Genomic DNA, 17,075 nt, shown 5'->3' with positions numbered 1-17,075 from the left:
AATGAAAGACAGCCTTCAGAGGGCAATTACACTCATTTTTGTCGTAAGAAAGATGAAATACAGCATGAACTACATTTAAGAAGTTTTGTTGAGAGTCTGAAAAATTAATGGTTTATGTCTGAAAATCAAATGACATAAATATATATGTGGCTGTAAAAAAAACAACCACAAACTCACAGCCCTGGAGACCTCTGTTGGTCCCTCCTAAAGGAAAATCAAGTGTTTTCCAGAGTTCTTACTCTCTTTCACAAAGCTAGAAAAAAGCTGACAGTAAGACTAGAGTTCAGTAAATAAACACAACATTGCTCAGAAACAGGAATCTCTAAAACAGTTAGTGATTTTTATCTTTGCGCTTTTGTCTAATATTGAAGAGGCCCCATCCCCTCTAAGATCCGAGTTGTATTTTGTCAGATGAATGATGCTAACAAGTTAAATGCCAGTTTAGCCACAATAACATCCCACTGCAATTTGGTGGCTGTGCCAGGTGCACTGATGATCTTCATTATACTGCCTCCAAAATGCTGGCACATGTGTTTCAGGTTACACTCATTTAACATAATGAAACTAGTCTCAGGTGAAAGCATTTGTAGAAGCAGTACCTTTGATGTTGGAGTGAACCTTGAGACAAAGACAGGACACATATGTAGAATGGTGCCATGCCAGCAATGAGATACTGAGCCAGCAACAAGACAAGGATGAAGGATGTTTTGTCCTGGTGCAGCAGAATGCAATTAAGCAAATCACATTCTTCCAGCAAGCACTGTCTTTGCAGACACACAACTTGTATTCACAGCCATCTGCAGTTCAACTGGTGGTTAGGAATGCTGTACAGAGAGAATGCAAGAGCAGAGGGTCTGGCTTCTGAAATCATCGCGACCCAAGCCACAGCATGGGTCTCTCCACCCACTGAGTGTGAGAAGGAAGTCACCAGGCTTGCTTCACACCTGCCCTTCATCTCATGTAGACACCTGAGCGCACAGAGCTGGTTTGAATGTTACCGGGGCAGATGACAACACTTGAAGTAGTGTGAGATCACCAACTGCCTGGTACCACTGTTAGGAACCTTGTTTTCTCTAAGAATTGTTAAGCACTGAAAGGACACAGAATACAGGACCTAAAAGTCAAGAAGCACCACTTACTTCTTGCAGCCACTGCTTTATGGAGAGTGAGAAGCACTGCTAAACAGCTGTGGCCAGAGCACATAAAAGAAATAATGAATCTGCCTTCCTGCCAGCCCACAAGAAAAGATAACAAGCTTCATCTCATTCATATTAAACGATCCAATTCTGTAGCATCTGGGTTTCTAAGGTGTGTTACTAGCGACATTTAAGCCCGCTCCTCACGGGACCTCACGGTGTTTCAGGTGCCCTCAGACGTGCCAGAAGGCCTTCTTTACTCTGTATGCGAGGACCAGGTTCCTCCCTCCTCGCTGACCGGCTCCGGCCCCCCCTCAGCGGCGCTGCTAATGAGGGCAAGCAGGCGCCATCCCGCACAGCGGCCAGCGGGGGATGGCTCCTCCCGGCCGCAGGTAGACTCCCAGGTAGCCCTGGCGCCGCTCTCCCCTCCTGGGTCTCTGGCGGCCCAGGTGGCCTTGATGAGCCTGCCAGGGCCGGCAGCCGCAGCCCGCGCATTGGTCGCTGCTGGGCGGGTCATTAACCGGGGTAGGTCGGACGTGCCTGCGCCGGGCCGGCATGGATGGGACGGGTGCGGACGAGGAGCGGGGGCTCGAAGGGTCGGGTAAGAGCTGAGCCACGGGGCCGGGGCGCCGAGTCTCATTAACGCCCTGGGGGAGGCACCCAGCAATGAGCATAATGAGCAGCCCTGGTGAAGGATAATGACTGTTGCCTCGTCCAGGCTGTTAACCTATGCAGCGAGCGGTTGGCAGCCATGAGCCGCTGCTTCGCCTTATCGCCTCAGGCAGGCGGCCCGTGGTGTCTTGGCGGGAAGGCGCAGTTTAGCCTGCGATGCCTTGTGTGAATTGAGGCAATGGCTGCCTGGTCCTGGTGTCTCATGGCTTGTAAAGGCGCCTGGGGAGCCGGTGTGAGGGTTGGGTGGTCATCCCTTCATATCCCTTTGTACCACGCAGGGGTTCATACTGCCTCTGGGTATCTAGGCTGCCAGCACTCACCACCTTTACCACTGTCCAGTTTTAATCCCTCTTGTCCGAGCCTGTGTGAGTGGACCTGTGAAGCTGATGTTTCTGCTTGTGTGTGTGTGTTAGGTTGCTTTTATGCTCCAAAAAAAATACTTTAAAATCTTGCTGTTGCTGTGCCAGGTGGTTTTCTTGCTCCAAGAAACACCTAAAGAGGGGGCAGTGAGAAGAAAAAGGATTTTGATTCCTGTCTGTGCACCTTCATCAGCTCAGGCATTCCAGACCCTGTGATGTTCCCAGTCAGTTAAAATCCCTTCTGTGCAAGGCTGTATTTATCAAAAAGTAGAACAAAGTAGGATGTTTGGTCTGGTCTCTCGTCATATGAGTGATGGAAGAAAGGAATGATTTGGTTAACTCCCTATTTGTTACCAGCAGGCCTATCTTCAGACTTTATTTTCATCTCAGTATTTTTCTTTGGCAATCCTAAGATGTTGTCAAGCCTTTGCTATATTCTTTAGGAATAGAGACAGCAATTTACTTTCTCTTGGAGGAATATTCCTGTAGATGACACAAAACTCCCAGGTGTTAATCTTGTTCTCTGCTGCAAAGTATATACACAAGACTTTGAAATGTATTTTCTGATGTAAGCACACACTGGTGTTGGCATAAAAAGAAGCAAAAAGCCCTCTCAAATCAAAGCACTAAGCTGAAAATGCTGTTCCTCATTTGAGACAGGGTGAGCTGAATGGATGGCCAGTGAAAATTTTCCCTTTTTCACATAATAAGTGAGATGAGCCCAGAAGCAGTGAGGAGGATGGTAAAAAAATGAATTATGTAGAGCATAGCCAGCTTTTGCCTCTCTCAGTTCTTGACCTTCCCCATCAGAATATTTCATCTCATTTAACAGCAGTGGAAACTGTTGCTACTTAACATGATCAAATTATTACGGTTGCATAGTTTCCTGCTTCTGTCTCTTTCCCCTGCAACTAATTCAGTTCTCTTAATCCTATAAAAAGCAAATTGAAGGTCTTGGATGCAGCCTGGCGTCCCCTTGTACTTCCATAAAGATTGTCCCATCTGACTGGTGGTGTGGGGTTCCTTCTTGATAAATTATTTAAGAAAGAAACACTGAGGCAGAAAGCAAGTTCTTTATTTTGGCATATATATATATATATATATATATATATCTCAAAAGCAGGAGTGAAATAAAATTATTTAAGATGCTTTTCTTCCCAAATTAAACAATCACAGTTCTCTTCAGGCACATACAACTCAAGTGCTGCCACCAGCCTGTTCAAGCTTTCCTCTTTCCAGAGACAGATATATGATTTTGGTTTTATTACTCTACTTTTCATTCTTAAGCAATAGTAACTTGTCTTTTTTTAAATTTATTTTTAAGTAGCAGAAATCACAGACTCACACATTCTAATCTAATAAGCAGATTTTCTTTTGGAAATGTACATCCCAGATGGGAAATGCTTCTTCACTATTCTATTACCTATTTTAATTATTTCTCTTGCAGTGCTCTTTCTGACCTGTCTTATACTGTCCAGGCTCTCTTATTTTAATGTAGTTTGTGCTTTTTGTTAAACTCGGTCAGACTTTTTCACCTAGTTTTGTCCTCAGCCAACCTTATAGATTTGTCTGTTATTCATAAGTTATGCCTGAAGCCGCAGAAAACTAATTTGAGGCAGTTATTTGAAGTTTCTACAGTTTTGGGGTGTTTTGCTTGGTCAACTTGAGCATGCTAGAAACAAAAACCTCTATAAATCAAAAAGTGATGTAATTTGTCAAATAATCACTGCTCATACAGTAGACCATAATTTTGCTTGTATTTTTCTTTTGCTCATTTTAATAAGATGGCACTTAGTGTCCTGGTAAGTCATTGAATCATTTTCTGTTCCTTATTCCAAAGACCTTTGTTATCCATAGTGTTGTTTTCCCACTTCTGTTGTTATAATACACAACCTTTCCTTTATTCTCTGAGCCTGGAATTAGTTCTTCCTGTAGTTTAGAGTTTGTTGATTTTGCAGGCATATTCATTCTCAAAATGAGGCTTTTCTTGTCTCAGATGTTTGAATAGCTCCATATTGACCAGATGTCATTCTTTGCTGTTGCTTTCCTAGCAGCACCTTGTATGGTGACAATCTTTATCCTGAACTCTAATTCTTTTCACTGTTGGGTTTTATTGTGTAATGTTTTCCTTCTCCCATAACTGGCAGCTCCTAACCCAGCACACTCTTTTTTTTCATGCCATTCAGGCACAGCACATCTGGCTTAGACAATATGCGTGGGGGGGGTTGTGGGGTGTTGTTTTTAATTTTTCCCCTGTAGAGTGCAAGGACAAGAAGGAAGATGCATCATTGAACACTGAGCACTTTGTGGTACATGCTGATGCTGCTGGTGGGCATGGTACAGGGAGCAGTATGCTGTCTATGTTCAAAAGCACAGCTATAAAGGAAGTTGAGGATAACTTGGGAACAGAAGATAGAATCAGCGTTATAAAGGAGGTGGAAGAAGATGGAAGATACTGCACCCTGCAGGCAACTGGGTCAGCTTCCCAGGAGTCAGTGGCCCTTGATGGCCAGCTTGACCTTGCCTCAGTATGTGGGAGACTGTCAAATTTCCTCAGTGACACAAAGGCTGTGCCTCCACTTTCTGTGGTTGAAGTTGCACAGGAGCCCACATCACAGTCAGGGTCCTGTGAGCAGTGTCAGAGCTATTGCTCTGATGGGATTGAAAAGGAGGCAAAGAAGAAGAAAAGTAAAAACAAAAGTGGGATGTGCTCCAATAAAGTACCTGGTGGAATCCCTAGAGACCTCTGCAGACAGGATGTGTGTGGCCCAGCTACTCACCAATCATCAGAATGTACTTCAGGCAGCGTTGCAGCTCAGCAATCCTACAACGTGTCTTCAGTCCTGGAATGTGGAAGTAGCCACGATGGGGCCAAGGGAAAGAAAAAATTATTTGAGAATCCAACAATTCTGCCACCAGTCAGGAAGAAGTTACGCACCTTCTATAACGCAGGTAGATACAGGGGAACCCACTGGCAGTGACGCTTGTAACGTCAGGCACTGATGTTTCCTTCACCATACTGAAGGCACAGTACGGGGGTGCAGAACTGCTCTAAATGGTATTGAGTGCATTCTACATTTAGATGTGTGAAGACTTCTTCAAATAAAGGTTTCTGAGTACCTGATGCTTGAAGCATCACTAGCAATGCTCTTTGTTTTAGTGTAGAAGATTTTCATTTTTGTGGTTTACTTGAAAAAAAAAAGCCCAAACCAAACAAACTGAAAAATCTCTTATGTTGTTGAAGTATTTCTAGGTATAGTAAAAAAATGTTCGGTTTTGGTTTTTCCTGTCTTGTTTCTTTCTATTTGTTTTCTTATCACATACTCCCGGTTTCTCTCTCTGAACAATGTACTATATCTAGAGCAGTTAGAAGAGTTGGAGAAGATGTTCCAGGAAGACCACTACCCTGACAATGAGAAGAGGAGGGAGATTGCAGCTGTGGTTGGTGTAACGCCACAGCGTATCATGGTAACGCCTGCATGGGTAACTGGTGACAGTGTGTGGGTTCTATGCAGAAAATTGATGGGAGAGGGACTGAGGTAGGGAGGAAGAACTTGAATAGGAAGGAAAGAGGAGCTCATGAGTACCAGGATAGAGACTGCACTTGCCACTGGTGACAAGAGAAGGAAAAGACCTCACAAGGATGGACACTGCACAACCAACTGCTCCATTCAGAATGGCAGTGGAGCCTGCGGTTGTGTACTCCATTTATTCCCATTTCCTAAGACTAGACACATGGTAGGTAAAGAGGCTAAGGAGGTTGGAGTTAATCTCCTACCTTGAAGATCATGAGCAAGGAAGGAAACTGGTGTTCGGAGGGTATTGTTCTACTGTTATTCTTCTCTTTTGTTTACAGTGAATCTTGCAGGTTCTTGCAGGAAGAAAGTTTTCTTATCTGGTTATGTGTGGAGGCAGTCATTGTTGCCTCCTTGCCTGTGTCCCCATGTGTAGATGGTTTCCTCTTTGAATGCATCCTTTCTTGCATTTATCAGGTCTGGTTTCAGAATCGCAGGGCAAAGTGGCGGAAATCAGAGAAGTTGAGTGTGAAAAGCAACAAAAAGCATCCAACATCCTCAGCACCGTAAGTCCCCCTTGGGTCAGATGGTTATGGGTGAGGGACTTAACTCCGTTTTCTCATTTCTCCACGATAGATACCTAATGAACTAAGTATTTTCCCTTGCCATTTCCCCTTCGTTTTTAACCTATGGAGAACTGACCATTCAGTTAGACCTCCGCAGCATGTCGTATTCATGGGCAAGTTGTAGTGGACCCTCTTAAAAGCACTTTTGATTAAGCTGGAGCACCATTTTCGAATAAAACTGTTTAAATGGCTCTGGCTCCACGATTTGCCTATCATAGGACAGTTAGAAGAGATTACTTTATTGTAATGTCTTGTCTTGTCCTTTGGTCTATGCTCATACACTTTATGTATACCTCCAGGCCACCTCTTCAGTCCATGCCTCCGTTACCTGACACTGCTCATGACCAGTCTGCTGTGCTGGACGTTGACACTACAGGTGGGAACTACCCCAGCTTGCTCAGTGGATATCCTGCACCACTTGCCTCCTCCTCAGGTGAGACCCCATATCATTACAGGTATTCTGTGGAGCTGCAGCATTAGCTGGTGGTGCTGGTAGGTCCTCAAACACTTTAGGGACAGTCATCTGAGATCCCTATGTTGTCAGTTCAAAAAGTGACACCAGGTTTAACAGGTCTCTGCTAACTGAGTATGTTATGTACCAAGTTTGCAGTCTTGTTCATGTCCCTGCACAAACCATTAAGGAATTCTGAATATGACTTCATAAGCATATATGGCTGGAGCATTCTTCCATTTGACACTAGTACTGCTTCTCTGAATTATGATGAAAGCATTATTCTGGTTATTATGTCCGTCATGGCAGATACACACATCCCGTGTTCTGGTTTAGGCTGTAACATCCTGGCTTGAATCTCTAGTCAAGCGAGCTGTTTGAGGAACATGCACTGTATAAAATATAAACTGTTGGGGTTGTAGAGCCTCCCTCAGGTACTCCATACCTTTAAATCTCCAAAGGAAGTTCCTTGACTCCTCCAGCCAGTGCAGTTTTTGCGCAAGACCTGCGCAAGGAGTGAGACTAGTTGAGTGCTTAAGCATACAGCTTAATTGCTGGTGCAGTGTTGTTGAAAGTCAGTGGAGTGTGCTATTTGACCGTTTTTCTACCTGAGCTGTATTTAGATTTTAAAGATACATGGCAACCAAAGGGAGAGGATTAGTTCAATTATGTATGCATGCATGGAGTACCAGACCATTCCCTAGAGTCAGGAATGTTCCCTAGAGCATTTCCTATATATGTTTATGCTTCCAAGTTGGCACAACTTGAAAATATTTCCAAAGTGATGAGGACTTCACCACTTCCTTAGGGACGGATATCCCAAGCAGTAAATGAGCTGACATCTGGTACTGCTGTACATATTTTCCTGCTTCCCAGTGTAATTAATTCTTCTGAATTTTATGGCATCATTTCTGCCCGCTCATTATATTTTAAATATGCAGTGTTACCAGTATTAAGGGCAATTCTATCCACGTCATTTTCTAATAATGACTCAAAGACTTTAATGTATTTTTAATAGTGCTGATACCTTAAAAGTATTTTGGCACAGTAGAAATCAACTATAAGATTGTACCAATAAGTTCAGGATACCAATAAATAGATATGTATGCTAAAAGTACTTAATTGAGATATTTCCTTGATACCATCATTTAGGACTTGTTTAAATTTGCCTGTCATAGTCGCAAGGCAAGGACTACTTCAGGCAATCTTATGAGCTGTTTAACCAATATGACTGTAATTCACTTAGTTCCAGTTTCTCCATTTCTTCTTGTAGCGGAATAAATGTGTTTGAATAATTCACTGCTTTCCAGAATGATGAAGTGGTGCAGTCTGTTGAGTCCTGTATTTAATTAGATAAAGACAAAGATTTTGCAAAGTAATTAATTTAAAGGAAATAAACCAAATATCCTCATCTTTCTGCTCTTGTATTCAGAACTTTCCTGCTTCCTAAAGTACATCTGCAAACATACTATTTAGTCAAGAGAGAATATGCTGGAGAGATTCAGGGATGTGATCTTGTCATCTGTCTGTATGGAGCAATTTCTTTCTGGGGAATCTGCACAGTGGGATGCAATTCTCTGTGTGGAAAACACCAACAATCTTTCTGATACAAAAGAAATGTCCTGTGAATTCTTTGTGCAGTGTGTAAGGAAGAAAAAGGGCAAGTGAGCGTCTCTGAGAGTGGACTGGGTATGTGAGAAAATAAGCAACAAAGATAGCTGGGTTTTTTTACTCCTTGAGTCCTTTGAGCTTCTAGCTGACTGACATTTGTGTATGTATCTAGCGTTTATGAAACACATGCTTCCTTTGCTCATCTGAAACCCCTACATCTTCAGTGTAATGGATCTGTGAAGATGAGAATGCACTTCATTCTGCTACATTTATATGAGGGAACAAGCTTCCCCATGTTCTCTTTAAATCACGCTGGGCAAGGAGTAATGAAATGTATTTGTGCCATCTAAAGCTGGTAAATGCTTTCCAGATACAGATCTGGGTGGAAAAAAAAAAAGAGTACCTTTTCTAAATCACTTTTCAGAGAAGAGGCATGCTTTGCTGCATGGTGAGGTTTGGTGATTGGTTTTTAACCTCCTTGCCTGAGGGAAGGGAGGAATACGGGTGTGTGTTTGAGACTTTGTGTATGACTTTGTTTATGAAAACCCACCCTGCCCTCCAAATGTGTACATAGAAGGTGGAAGTCTTAAAAATTACATTCTTACAAGTAATGGAAGAATTGGTGCCCAGGCAGAGTAGAGATCTAAGTTAGTGCTCCCTCTGAGGGAAAAACTATTACTAGGTGTAGAGACTCCTCATGGAAGAGAAATTTGCATGGTACAGTTGCTTGAAAAGCTTCAGATGCAATTTTGCCTTACTAGAAGCATAATAACACAGCCATGGGGAATGAAACTTGCTTTTTTTTGTTATCTAGCATTGCAGAGGCAGACTTTTCTCTTTAAGAATGAAAGCTGAAACTGAAATGGAAAAAAAGACAATCTGACTTCTTAATTCATTCAGCCTCCTTGTTCAGAAAAGGCTTGACAATAAATACAGCCATCTAGGGTCCACCTTCTTTCTGTATTAGAAGATCTCGGAATAATGTCAGGAGCCCAGCCTGTGCTGGTAGCTCTGATGCAAATAGCAAGATGATTATTCAGTGGCAGAGATGGGATTGTAATCTACATCTTGGGAGCAGTTGGATAAAGTTGGTATCGTCCGCCAAAGAACGGTAAATAAATGACAAGCTCTAATGGTTTCACTTAGAGGATTCTGGCTTTTGAACAAGTTACTTTAAAGCTGATGATATGTAGCAGCCATGGCAAGAAAGAGTCATACCTTTCAAACAAGTGGTAGGTCCCAGAAGAGGATCAGAGTAACATGCTTCTCAAAGCAATGCTGTTAGAGCCTGAAGTTGATTTACTAATCTTCAGTCCATTAAATTAAGAATGCTCTTGCTTCTGTTTGATTAATATTTTGTCTACTTTCAAAATGTCATTTACAGAGAAATGTATTTTCTTGTGTTTTCAAAAAGAGTATGTACTGATGAAAAGCTTTGTGATGGCCCTTAATGTTCCTGTAAATGCTGCAATTACACAGGCATGTTTCACTAAAAGAAACTGGATTTGATTGTGTATGATGTAGAGACTCTTAGTAATACAGCCTTTTGCTGTACTCTTGATTTGATGCTTGACAGAGCAGCCGTAGCAAGTAGACTATCTGAGGTTAGTTAGGTTGTTCAGTCTTTAATCAATGTCAGCTGCATAGTGCCCAGTACTGGGCTTCTTAAACAGTTACAGTCATGGTCTCTGGCATCTCAAACTGCATAGTTAACTGCAAGAATCATCGCAGGCTTCTCATGCCAAAGCCTTTTGGAGTCAGCATCTTTTTGTCTTCACCATCTTTTTGCCTGTGTGTCCTATTGCCCTGATCCACAAAGACTATCTGTGCTAACTGTTGAAAATGTTTCGAACCCAGAACTTAATTCTTACTAAGTGTGAAAGTGGGTTTAGAAGCAACTTCCTTATCTCTGGTGTTAATACTGCTTGTATTCATCCTGAGCAAGACCAAGGCCTTCTGCAGAATAGCTAATAACACTGTCATTATTGAAGTTTCATCTGGATATAGACTTTTTCTGGTAAGTTGTCCCTCACATGGCTTCTGTTTCATAATGTTTGTGTGAACTCCTACATTGTGTGACAAAATAGTTAGGAGAACCAGTGCAAATAGAGGTTTAAAAAAAAAATCAGAAGAGATCTTCAGCTTCATTTCTGGCTAAGCCATTTTGACTTTTGAGGGAATAAAATGTTGTCTTGACAAGTGCTTTGTTTGTGTGGGGAATAGATTTGTGCTGTGTCAAAACCCAGGAATGTGACAGGTACATTGAAAATGCTGCCTGACATAAAGAAATCATATGTTCAAATAAAAAAATGTAAACCATGCCTGGGCATGTGAATGTTTTAGGGATGCCACCCCACATCTTGCTGTAGTATTCTAAGTGAATCTATTCATGTTTTCATTGAAATGAAAACTCCCTCTCTTCACAGTTGCAGACAGCTGAAAAAGACCTGATGTGTGAAGGTGCAATAAGATAGACATAATTGCACAGCACACTGGCAAATCTGAGAACTGATGCTGTAAGATGTTGTAATGGGATCTCCTTGTCAGTTCTCTGGCATGCATTCCAAAATTCTCTAAAAGTTGCTCTGCTTGCTGTGGCAGCTTTATGTTTATGTTTTGTGTTTAGGTTTTATGTTTAAGGCCTTTGATTCACATCTGGTGGATTGTATTTGATGTTACTCTGTATGTCTGCAAGGGTGAAGTACAACTGTAAACTACCCATGCTACTAGCTTTCCCTGAATACTTTAGAGCGTGTGGGAGTAGACCAACTTTACCTGAATAGTCAGTGATACTTTCTCATACATACCTATCTCATCTTTGTGCTGGTTCAGCCGAGCTAGACTTCATAGAATCACAGAATGGTTTAGATTGAAGGGACCTTAAAGATCATCTAGTTCTAAAACCCCTGCCATGGACTTGAAAAAATCATTTCAAATTGTGTCATGCACACTTGATCGTTAACACTTCTCAAGAGGGAAATCACTTGCCATTTGGCACAATAAAACAGAATCTTGTTCACCATGTGCAAGCTTCTTGAACTTCCGTATATATATGTTAACTCTGTATCACTAGCATACATGATTTTGACCTTTTCATTTCCTATATTGTCCTCTTTTCACAGAGGCTGTTCTCTTCCTCTCTCCTTTTCCAGCAATGACCAAGGAGACAGGTTACCAAACAACATTCTAGCAACCAAATGGTGCTGGTTTCCTTTTCCACCTCCCAGCTTCTTTTTCCCAAGGCCCTTCAGCTGATATATCTGCTTTTTTTTTTTTTTTCCTAACTTTTTTTTTTTTTTGCATGACTCATCAGAGGCCAAACCAGGAGTGAAAATTTGGTTAAAAGATGGCCCAGACAGTGGATCTCTACAGGCACATTTTTGTTTCTTTCAAACCACAGTTACATTTTTCAAAAGAGTAATCTGTACGACACACTCTTCCCAGAGGGCAGCAGAGATGGAAGATGGCTGGGGGATTATTCCTGGCTCTTTTCCAGGAAGTACTCTGCTTCATTTGGCTGCCTTGAGAGCAGAATAAATCTAGTATGGAGAGACTGAAATCATTAAGGTAATTTTATTTAACCAATATACATCATCCTCTGTTACAGAGAGCTTGCTACTACTCCCTTTTGCTTCCCAGCAGCAATGCTGGTGCTTGTTTACTTTTATTCCCATCAGTTAACCTCCCCTCTTTCACTGGCATCTTGTTTTTCTGTTTTGCTGCTTTTGTCATTCCCTCTGCTTGCTCCTTTTAATTTTCAGAATGACAGCATAGCATGACAGTCTCTCTTTTTATTTACAGTATCGTCAGTGGTAGGAATGGTGACATCCTGTGAAGCAGTTCAGACAAAGGCATTGCCACAGCTCAACTTCAGTTTCAGCAGAATGGAGGGCTTCCCTAGTCTTCCCAGCCCTCCACCCATCCGCAGGGCCAGCCTGCCCCTCAGTTTGGCCGTCAACTTGCACAACCACGTTGTTCCTTTGATGCTGGACACTCCCAACAGTGAATGCTGCTTTTCCTGTCAGCAGAATGGCTCGAGGGAGGCCTTCACGTACAGCATCCAGAATCAAGGGTAGGAACAAATGAGATTAAAAAAGTGAACCCTGGGAGAAACCTTGGGAGGGTGAAGGTGGGACTTGGGACAAGGAAATAGCATAAGTTTAAAGTCAGACATGGGAATGAAAATGTCCTTTAAATGGAATATGAAAAAAAATGTATAATCTGTGTGGTAGGACAGTTCACCTGTTGAAAAAGTGATACCTTTAATAAGAGTGTTTTCAGAACTGCATGCCTGTCAAGTGAAAGTATAGTTCAGAAGCACAGTGAAAGGGAATCCTTCAGTGCAGATGTTTTAAGCATTAGGGTGTTCTTTGGAAAGCAGGAAGAACTGCAGGAAAGGTAATCCCCACTAACGCAACTGTTAAAGAATCTTGCTGTGAAAGCCCTTGACTCAAGTGGTTTCTGTTGGCCTTCTCCCTCCTGGCATTTGAGAGGAAGGGCTGGAGTCATATCAGCTATTGGGGGAAGATGCAATTGTTTACAGGTTGCTGTAGCTGTTGACCCTACTTGAATCTCTGAATTGTCTCTCTCCTTGCTCTTTGCAGCTTGAATTCACCAGTTCCCTTCAATTATCCCGAGGAGCTGGAGTCAGCAGGCAACCTAGAGGACACATACTGTCCGTACAGCAGCCAAGATGGAATTTACCAACTGCCCCAATACCCCCAGCAGCACCAGCTCTCCCAGTTCCACCATCTGCCAGCTCACCTGACCAGCAATGTGCTCTCCAGTGTCCACCTCAGTCCTACAGCACCCACTGAGTCCCATACAGCTTTCCTCCCCTTACCTGGTAACAGTGGAATTGTAACCCATGGGGCACCAGGAACCACACAAGCATACGTGCAAAGCCATGTGGGGGAACAGCTCTTACAGCACCCAAGTGAAAACTCAGGTAAATTCTGAAATCTTTTGGCATCCTGCTCCTTCTGGAGTAACTAAACAGTGCACTGAAACATTCAGGATGACCAGAGGTTTTACTGATGACTGACAGAAAGGGGAAATGTGCATATACACACACAAATATATCTGTATAGATATATATGCTGCCTTTTATGTATTTTCTACTATGTTATTTTTTAAAAGCGCTGAGTGATCCATTAATTTGATTCAAAAGTTCCTACACAGGCTGTATGTCAGAGAGAGCGTTACTATGCGAGTATCTCAGGTATTGCAATAGTTCTGTCTGGAATGGAAAGCTAACTTATTTTTTAGGAGTGTACTGTTGTGCAGACTGACATGCCTTCAGTGTATGTGGCTGGGGGTCAAGGGTGCAAAGTGAGAAATGTGCCACAGCAAATGGAATAGGTGTAGACAGCAAAAAAACCCCATGCTTCCAACTGCTGGGCTTCTGCAGACACCATTTTGAAAGAATGTTGTGTATCTAAAGGTAGTGCAAAAGGAGAGAGTTAGATGGGATAACAGTATAGATAGAGCTTCTTTCTTTTTCTTCTTCTGACATGAATTTGCAATACCACTTAGATGAAGGCATTTCAGGAAGTTTGGTAAAAAAGCAACTAGGTAAAAATGACATTGTCAGTCTTCTTGTTTTATGTCAGGGATTTGTATTTTTGAAGTTGTTCAGGTCAAGATACAACCAAAAGTTGAACTATTGCAGTTTATTGTCTGGACTGTCAGGTTTGTTAAATTAAGCTTACAGTCCAAAAAAAAAAATCTCATCTTATAAAAGAGCAAAGAGTTTTCAGACCACAGAGCTGCTCCTGTTTTTCCACAGTTTTGTAGACCTTGCTGGGGAGAGAAGTCTACTCACAAGGTGGCTCATGTTCACTGTTCATGTCTACCACTCGGCAGAACAGGTTGGCAGCACCCATGCTATCTAGCACAGAAAGGATTCTCCTTTCTGCTTGTAAGGGATAATTATTATTTTCTGTGGTGTTTCAGTCTGAAGTGCCAGAAGTAATGAGGTGGGCTGTGTCCCATTGCACGGTGTTATGTTTGTATAGCGTGATGCCAGAAGTGGCTTGCGTGCCTTAAGGCATGTCGTGTGAGCATAAAGGGATATGTAAAGGTGCAAACCTTGTTAGGACTGGTAAAGCTGGGGGATTGTTGAACAGAGGCAGAGGTGATGTTCCCTTATGGTATACTTACGTCCAGAGCACAGTTAGCAGTGCCCGGCTCTTCTGTCCAAGGAAGGGATCCTCTGACTGTTATACAGAGTCGACAACCAGGGCCTGGGGTTCCAGAAGATAAATGGGGATGGAACCAATCTGTAAATATAGACACACTCCTAATTTTTCCTCAGAATGTAAGCAAGTGAGCAGTTTATCTGGATTATGCATATTCACTAAAAAACATTCCTGATTCCTGGATGGGAGCATCCAGCTTATGCTTTGCAGAGCTTACTTGGAAGATAGGAGTGGAGGAAAGACAATTGGGGTGTGTGTCTCTAATATTATTGCATACACTCAGGATATATGCTGAAGTGACATGGTTGGGTGTTGTTTTCTGGTTTGGGGTGGGGTTTTTTTTGTGTGTTTTTTGTTTGTTTGTTGTTTTTTTAGATTATAACAACACTATGAACTTCCAAAGTTTTTCCTTTTAATAACCATGTTTTGGATAAATACGCTGTGATGTATACAACAAAGTCTACCTTCATGTGTGTGATATCTGCAAAACCATATTTGCATTGAATGTGCTCTCTTAAGCCCAACATACATACATATTTTTATATACATGGTTTTAGTCCTCCTTTCCTTATTTTCATTATTCTGTCCTTTGCTGCTTTTTCCTCAGCAGGCATCCCTGCCTATCCCGCTGTCCCCTGGAATGATTTCTACATGCAGGGAGCTCCATTCTCAAATCAGGTGTGCTCACGAGTGCCATTTTCTAGCACAGCAGGAGAAAAGTACTTCACTGAGACTTCCTATGCTCAGGCACCTTGCCTACCCTCCTCCTCCCGTTTTCAAGTGCCCAATGGAACAACACTGGGATCCGTGCCACATGCTGAAAAACAAAAGGGAGGGACACCACCAGACCAGAGTTCCTATCAGAATCACCAGCAAGAGCCAGAGATGACATCTCTTCCTGAAAGAGAGGAAGTAGAGAGTAGCAGCAAGAAAGAAGAGACTATTGTTGGTAACTAAAAGGCCAGCTGATTTTTTTTGAGAAGTAGGGGATAAAGAGAGTTCTAAGACAGCAGTAGCTCCTCTGAATACAGGATTGAAACTATGGCATGAATGGGAATGGAACTTTTTCTTGGGTTTCTGTCCAAGACAGATCCTATTATCCTATACCTAGTTCTTAGATTTATCTAGTTTTAGAATCGGGGACTTATAGGTCAGTAATATAGACTGACAGAATCACAGAATGGTTTGGGTTGGAAAAGACCTTAAGATCATCTCGTTCCACCCCCCCTTCCATGGGCAGGGATGCTTCACACTAGACCATGTCACCCAAGGCTCTGTCCAACCTATATAGATGGCAAAGTTTTGTCCTCTGTCAGATATTATCTGTTGTGAGCTGAATGAATATACAGGACCAGTTATTTCTAAGATTTTCATAAGCATAGACAAGGTAGAACTTCTGAGTAAGAAGAGGAAAGGGAAAGGAAGACTTTGTGTTTGGATTGCCATTTGCAATTTTGGAAACAGAATTACCTTACTCTGGATTAATTGAAAGGTGTCATACACCTTAAATATTCTTTGTTTGTCTAACTTTGAAATATAAAGCTTTGTTCAAATTTAAGGTATTCTGTGTCATGTGAAATCACATTTTCTTATGCATCTGCTTGTTTTTTCTTCAGAAATTAAGAAGAAGCTAATGACTGATGCTCCACTCTGAGGGGGGGGAAAAAGCAAAGGAAGAGGAAACGTTGCCATTTTTTAAACTCTGCAAAATAAGAGACCGAAAACAAGAGACAAGAATAATATTTGCAACAGAAGCAATATTTTGTTTCTTTTTTGGGGTTGTATTTGATTTTTTTTCTTGTTGCCATGATTATTTTCTTGCTGAGGAAAGAAGCAGGGAAATTTCAGCCAATAAAGGCTTCTGGCCTGTGTTTTTTTTGCAAACCTCCTGACTTTATTCTTAATGAATGAATTCTAATCTTGAGGAGCACACAGACAAAAAAAAAAAAAAAAGCTGATACAGGCACCACAGTCCCATGAGTAGGTGGAAATTCCAGATCATGCGAGAGTCAGACAGTATGACTGGTATCCTGGAATACGTGGGAAGACAGCCCCAGAAGAATAAGGCATTTGCAAAACAGGGAGAGGAGCTCCAGCAACTACACCTAATCTTAGGGACTCCAAACAGTGAAAGAAGTATCATTGAAAGCCCAGCACTGGTTTGGTGTTTGCTAGCCTTCAATTACTTTCCTTTAAAAATATTTAATATAAAACTATAACAATAAATGGCAGCAAAACTGGAATTATAAATGCTGGCAGTGTAACCAGATCTCTCTCAGTTATGAACTGGTTTAGCATCCCATTTGAATTGTACATGGGTTTGAATGTCTGAGGATTGTGTTAAATTTTTGTTTTGAATTAGTTGATAGCCGAAGTACTTGGTGGGTACTGCTTTCTTAAGTTACTTGGTCATCATCTGTGAACTAATCCAACTGGTATGGCTGAGATGGCTTAGTTATCTCAAAAGCAGTTAAGCTCTCTACTGTCTTTGAGTTAAGTGGGTAT

At 42.0% G+C, this 17,075-nt stretch overlaps 1 protein-coding gene and 1 long non-coding RNA gene across 3 annotated transcripts; both read left to right on the top strand.

Moving 5' to 3' along the window:
- The first annotated feature begins 184 nt into the window (after positions 1–184).
- On the top strand, positions 185–13,610 carry NOBOX (NOBOX oogenesis homeobox). Of its 2 annotated transcripts, XM_061358040.1 has the most exons (7): positions 185–1,737; positions 4,427–5,119; positions 5,529–5,635; positions 6,160–6,248; positions 6,608–6,741; positions 12,172–12,442; positions 12,975–13,610. In XM_061358040.1, exons 1-7 carry the CDS (start codon positions 1,692–1,694, stop codon positions 13,327–13,329), a joined length of 1,695 nt encoding a protein of 564 aa, XP_061214024.1. In that variant the 5' UTR covers positions 185–1,691; the 3' UTR covers positions 13,330–13,610. The 2 variants fall into 2 exon arrangements, with proteins under 2 accessions (XP_061214024.1, XP_061214015.1); XM_061358031.1 differs by lacking the exon at positions 185–1,737 and having other exon boundaries at positions 3,297–5,119; positions 12,975–13,608.
- Positions 13,611–14,979: 1,369 nt separating this feature from the next.
- On the top strand, positions 14,980–16,441 carry LOC133214776 (uncharacterized). The gene is made up of 2 exons (XR_009726229.1): positions 14,980–15,519; positions 16,187–16,441. It is a non-coding gene; the product is annotated as an uncharacterized LOC133214776 (long non-coding RNA).
- The last annotated feature ends 634 nt before the right edge of the window (positions 16,442–17,075 follow it).

Source organism: Neopsephotus bourkii, unplaced genomic scaffold (assembly GCF_033783945.1).
Source record: "Neopsephotus bourkii isolate Nb327-2 ecotype Australia unplaced genomic scaffold, CSIRO-AGI_Nbou_v1 NB_107, whole genome shotgun sequence".
Taxonomy (NCBI): domain Eukaryota; kingdom Metazoa; phylum Chordata; class Aves; order Psittaciformes; family Psittacidae; genus Neopsephotus; species Neopsephotus bourkii.
This window is presented reverse-complemented; position numbering and strand designations above follow the sequence as displayed.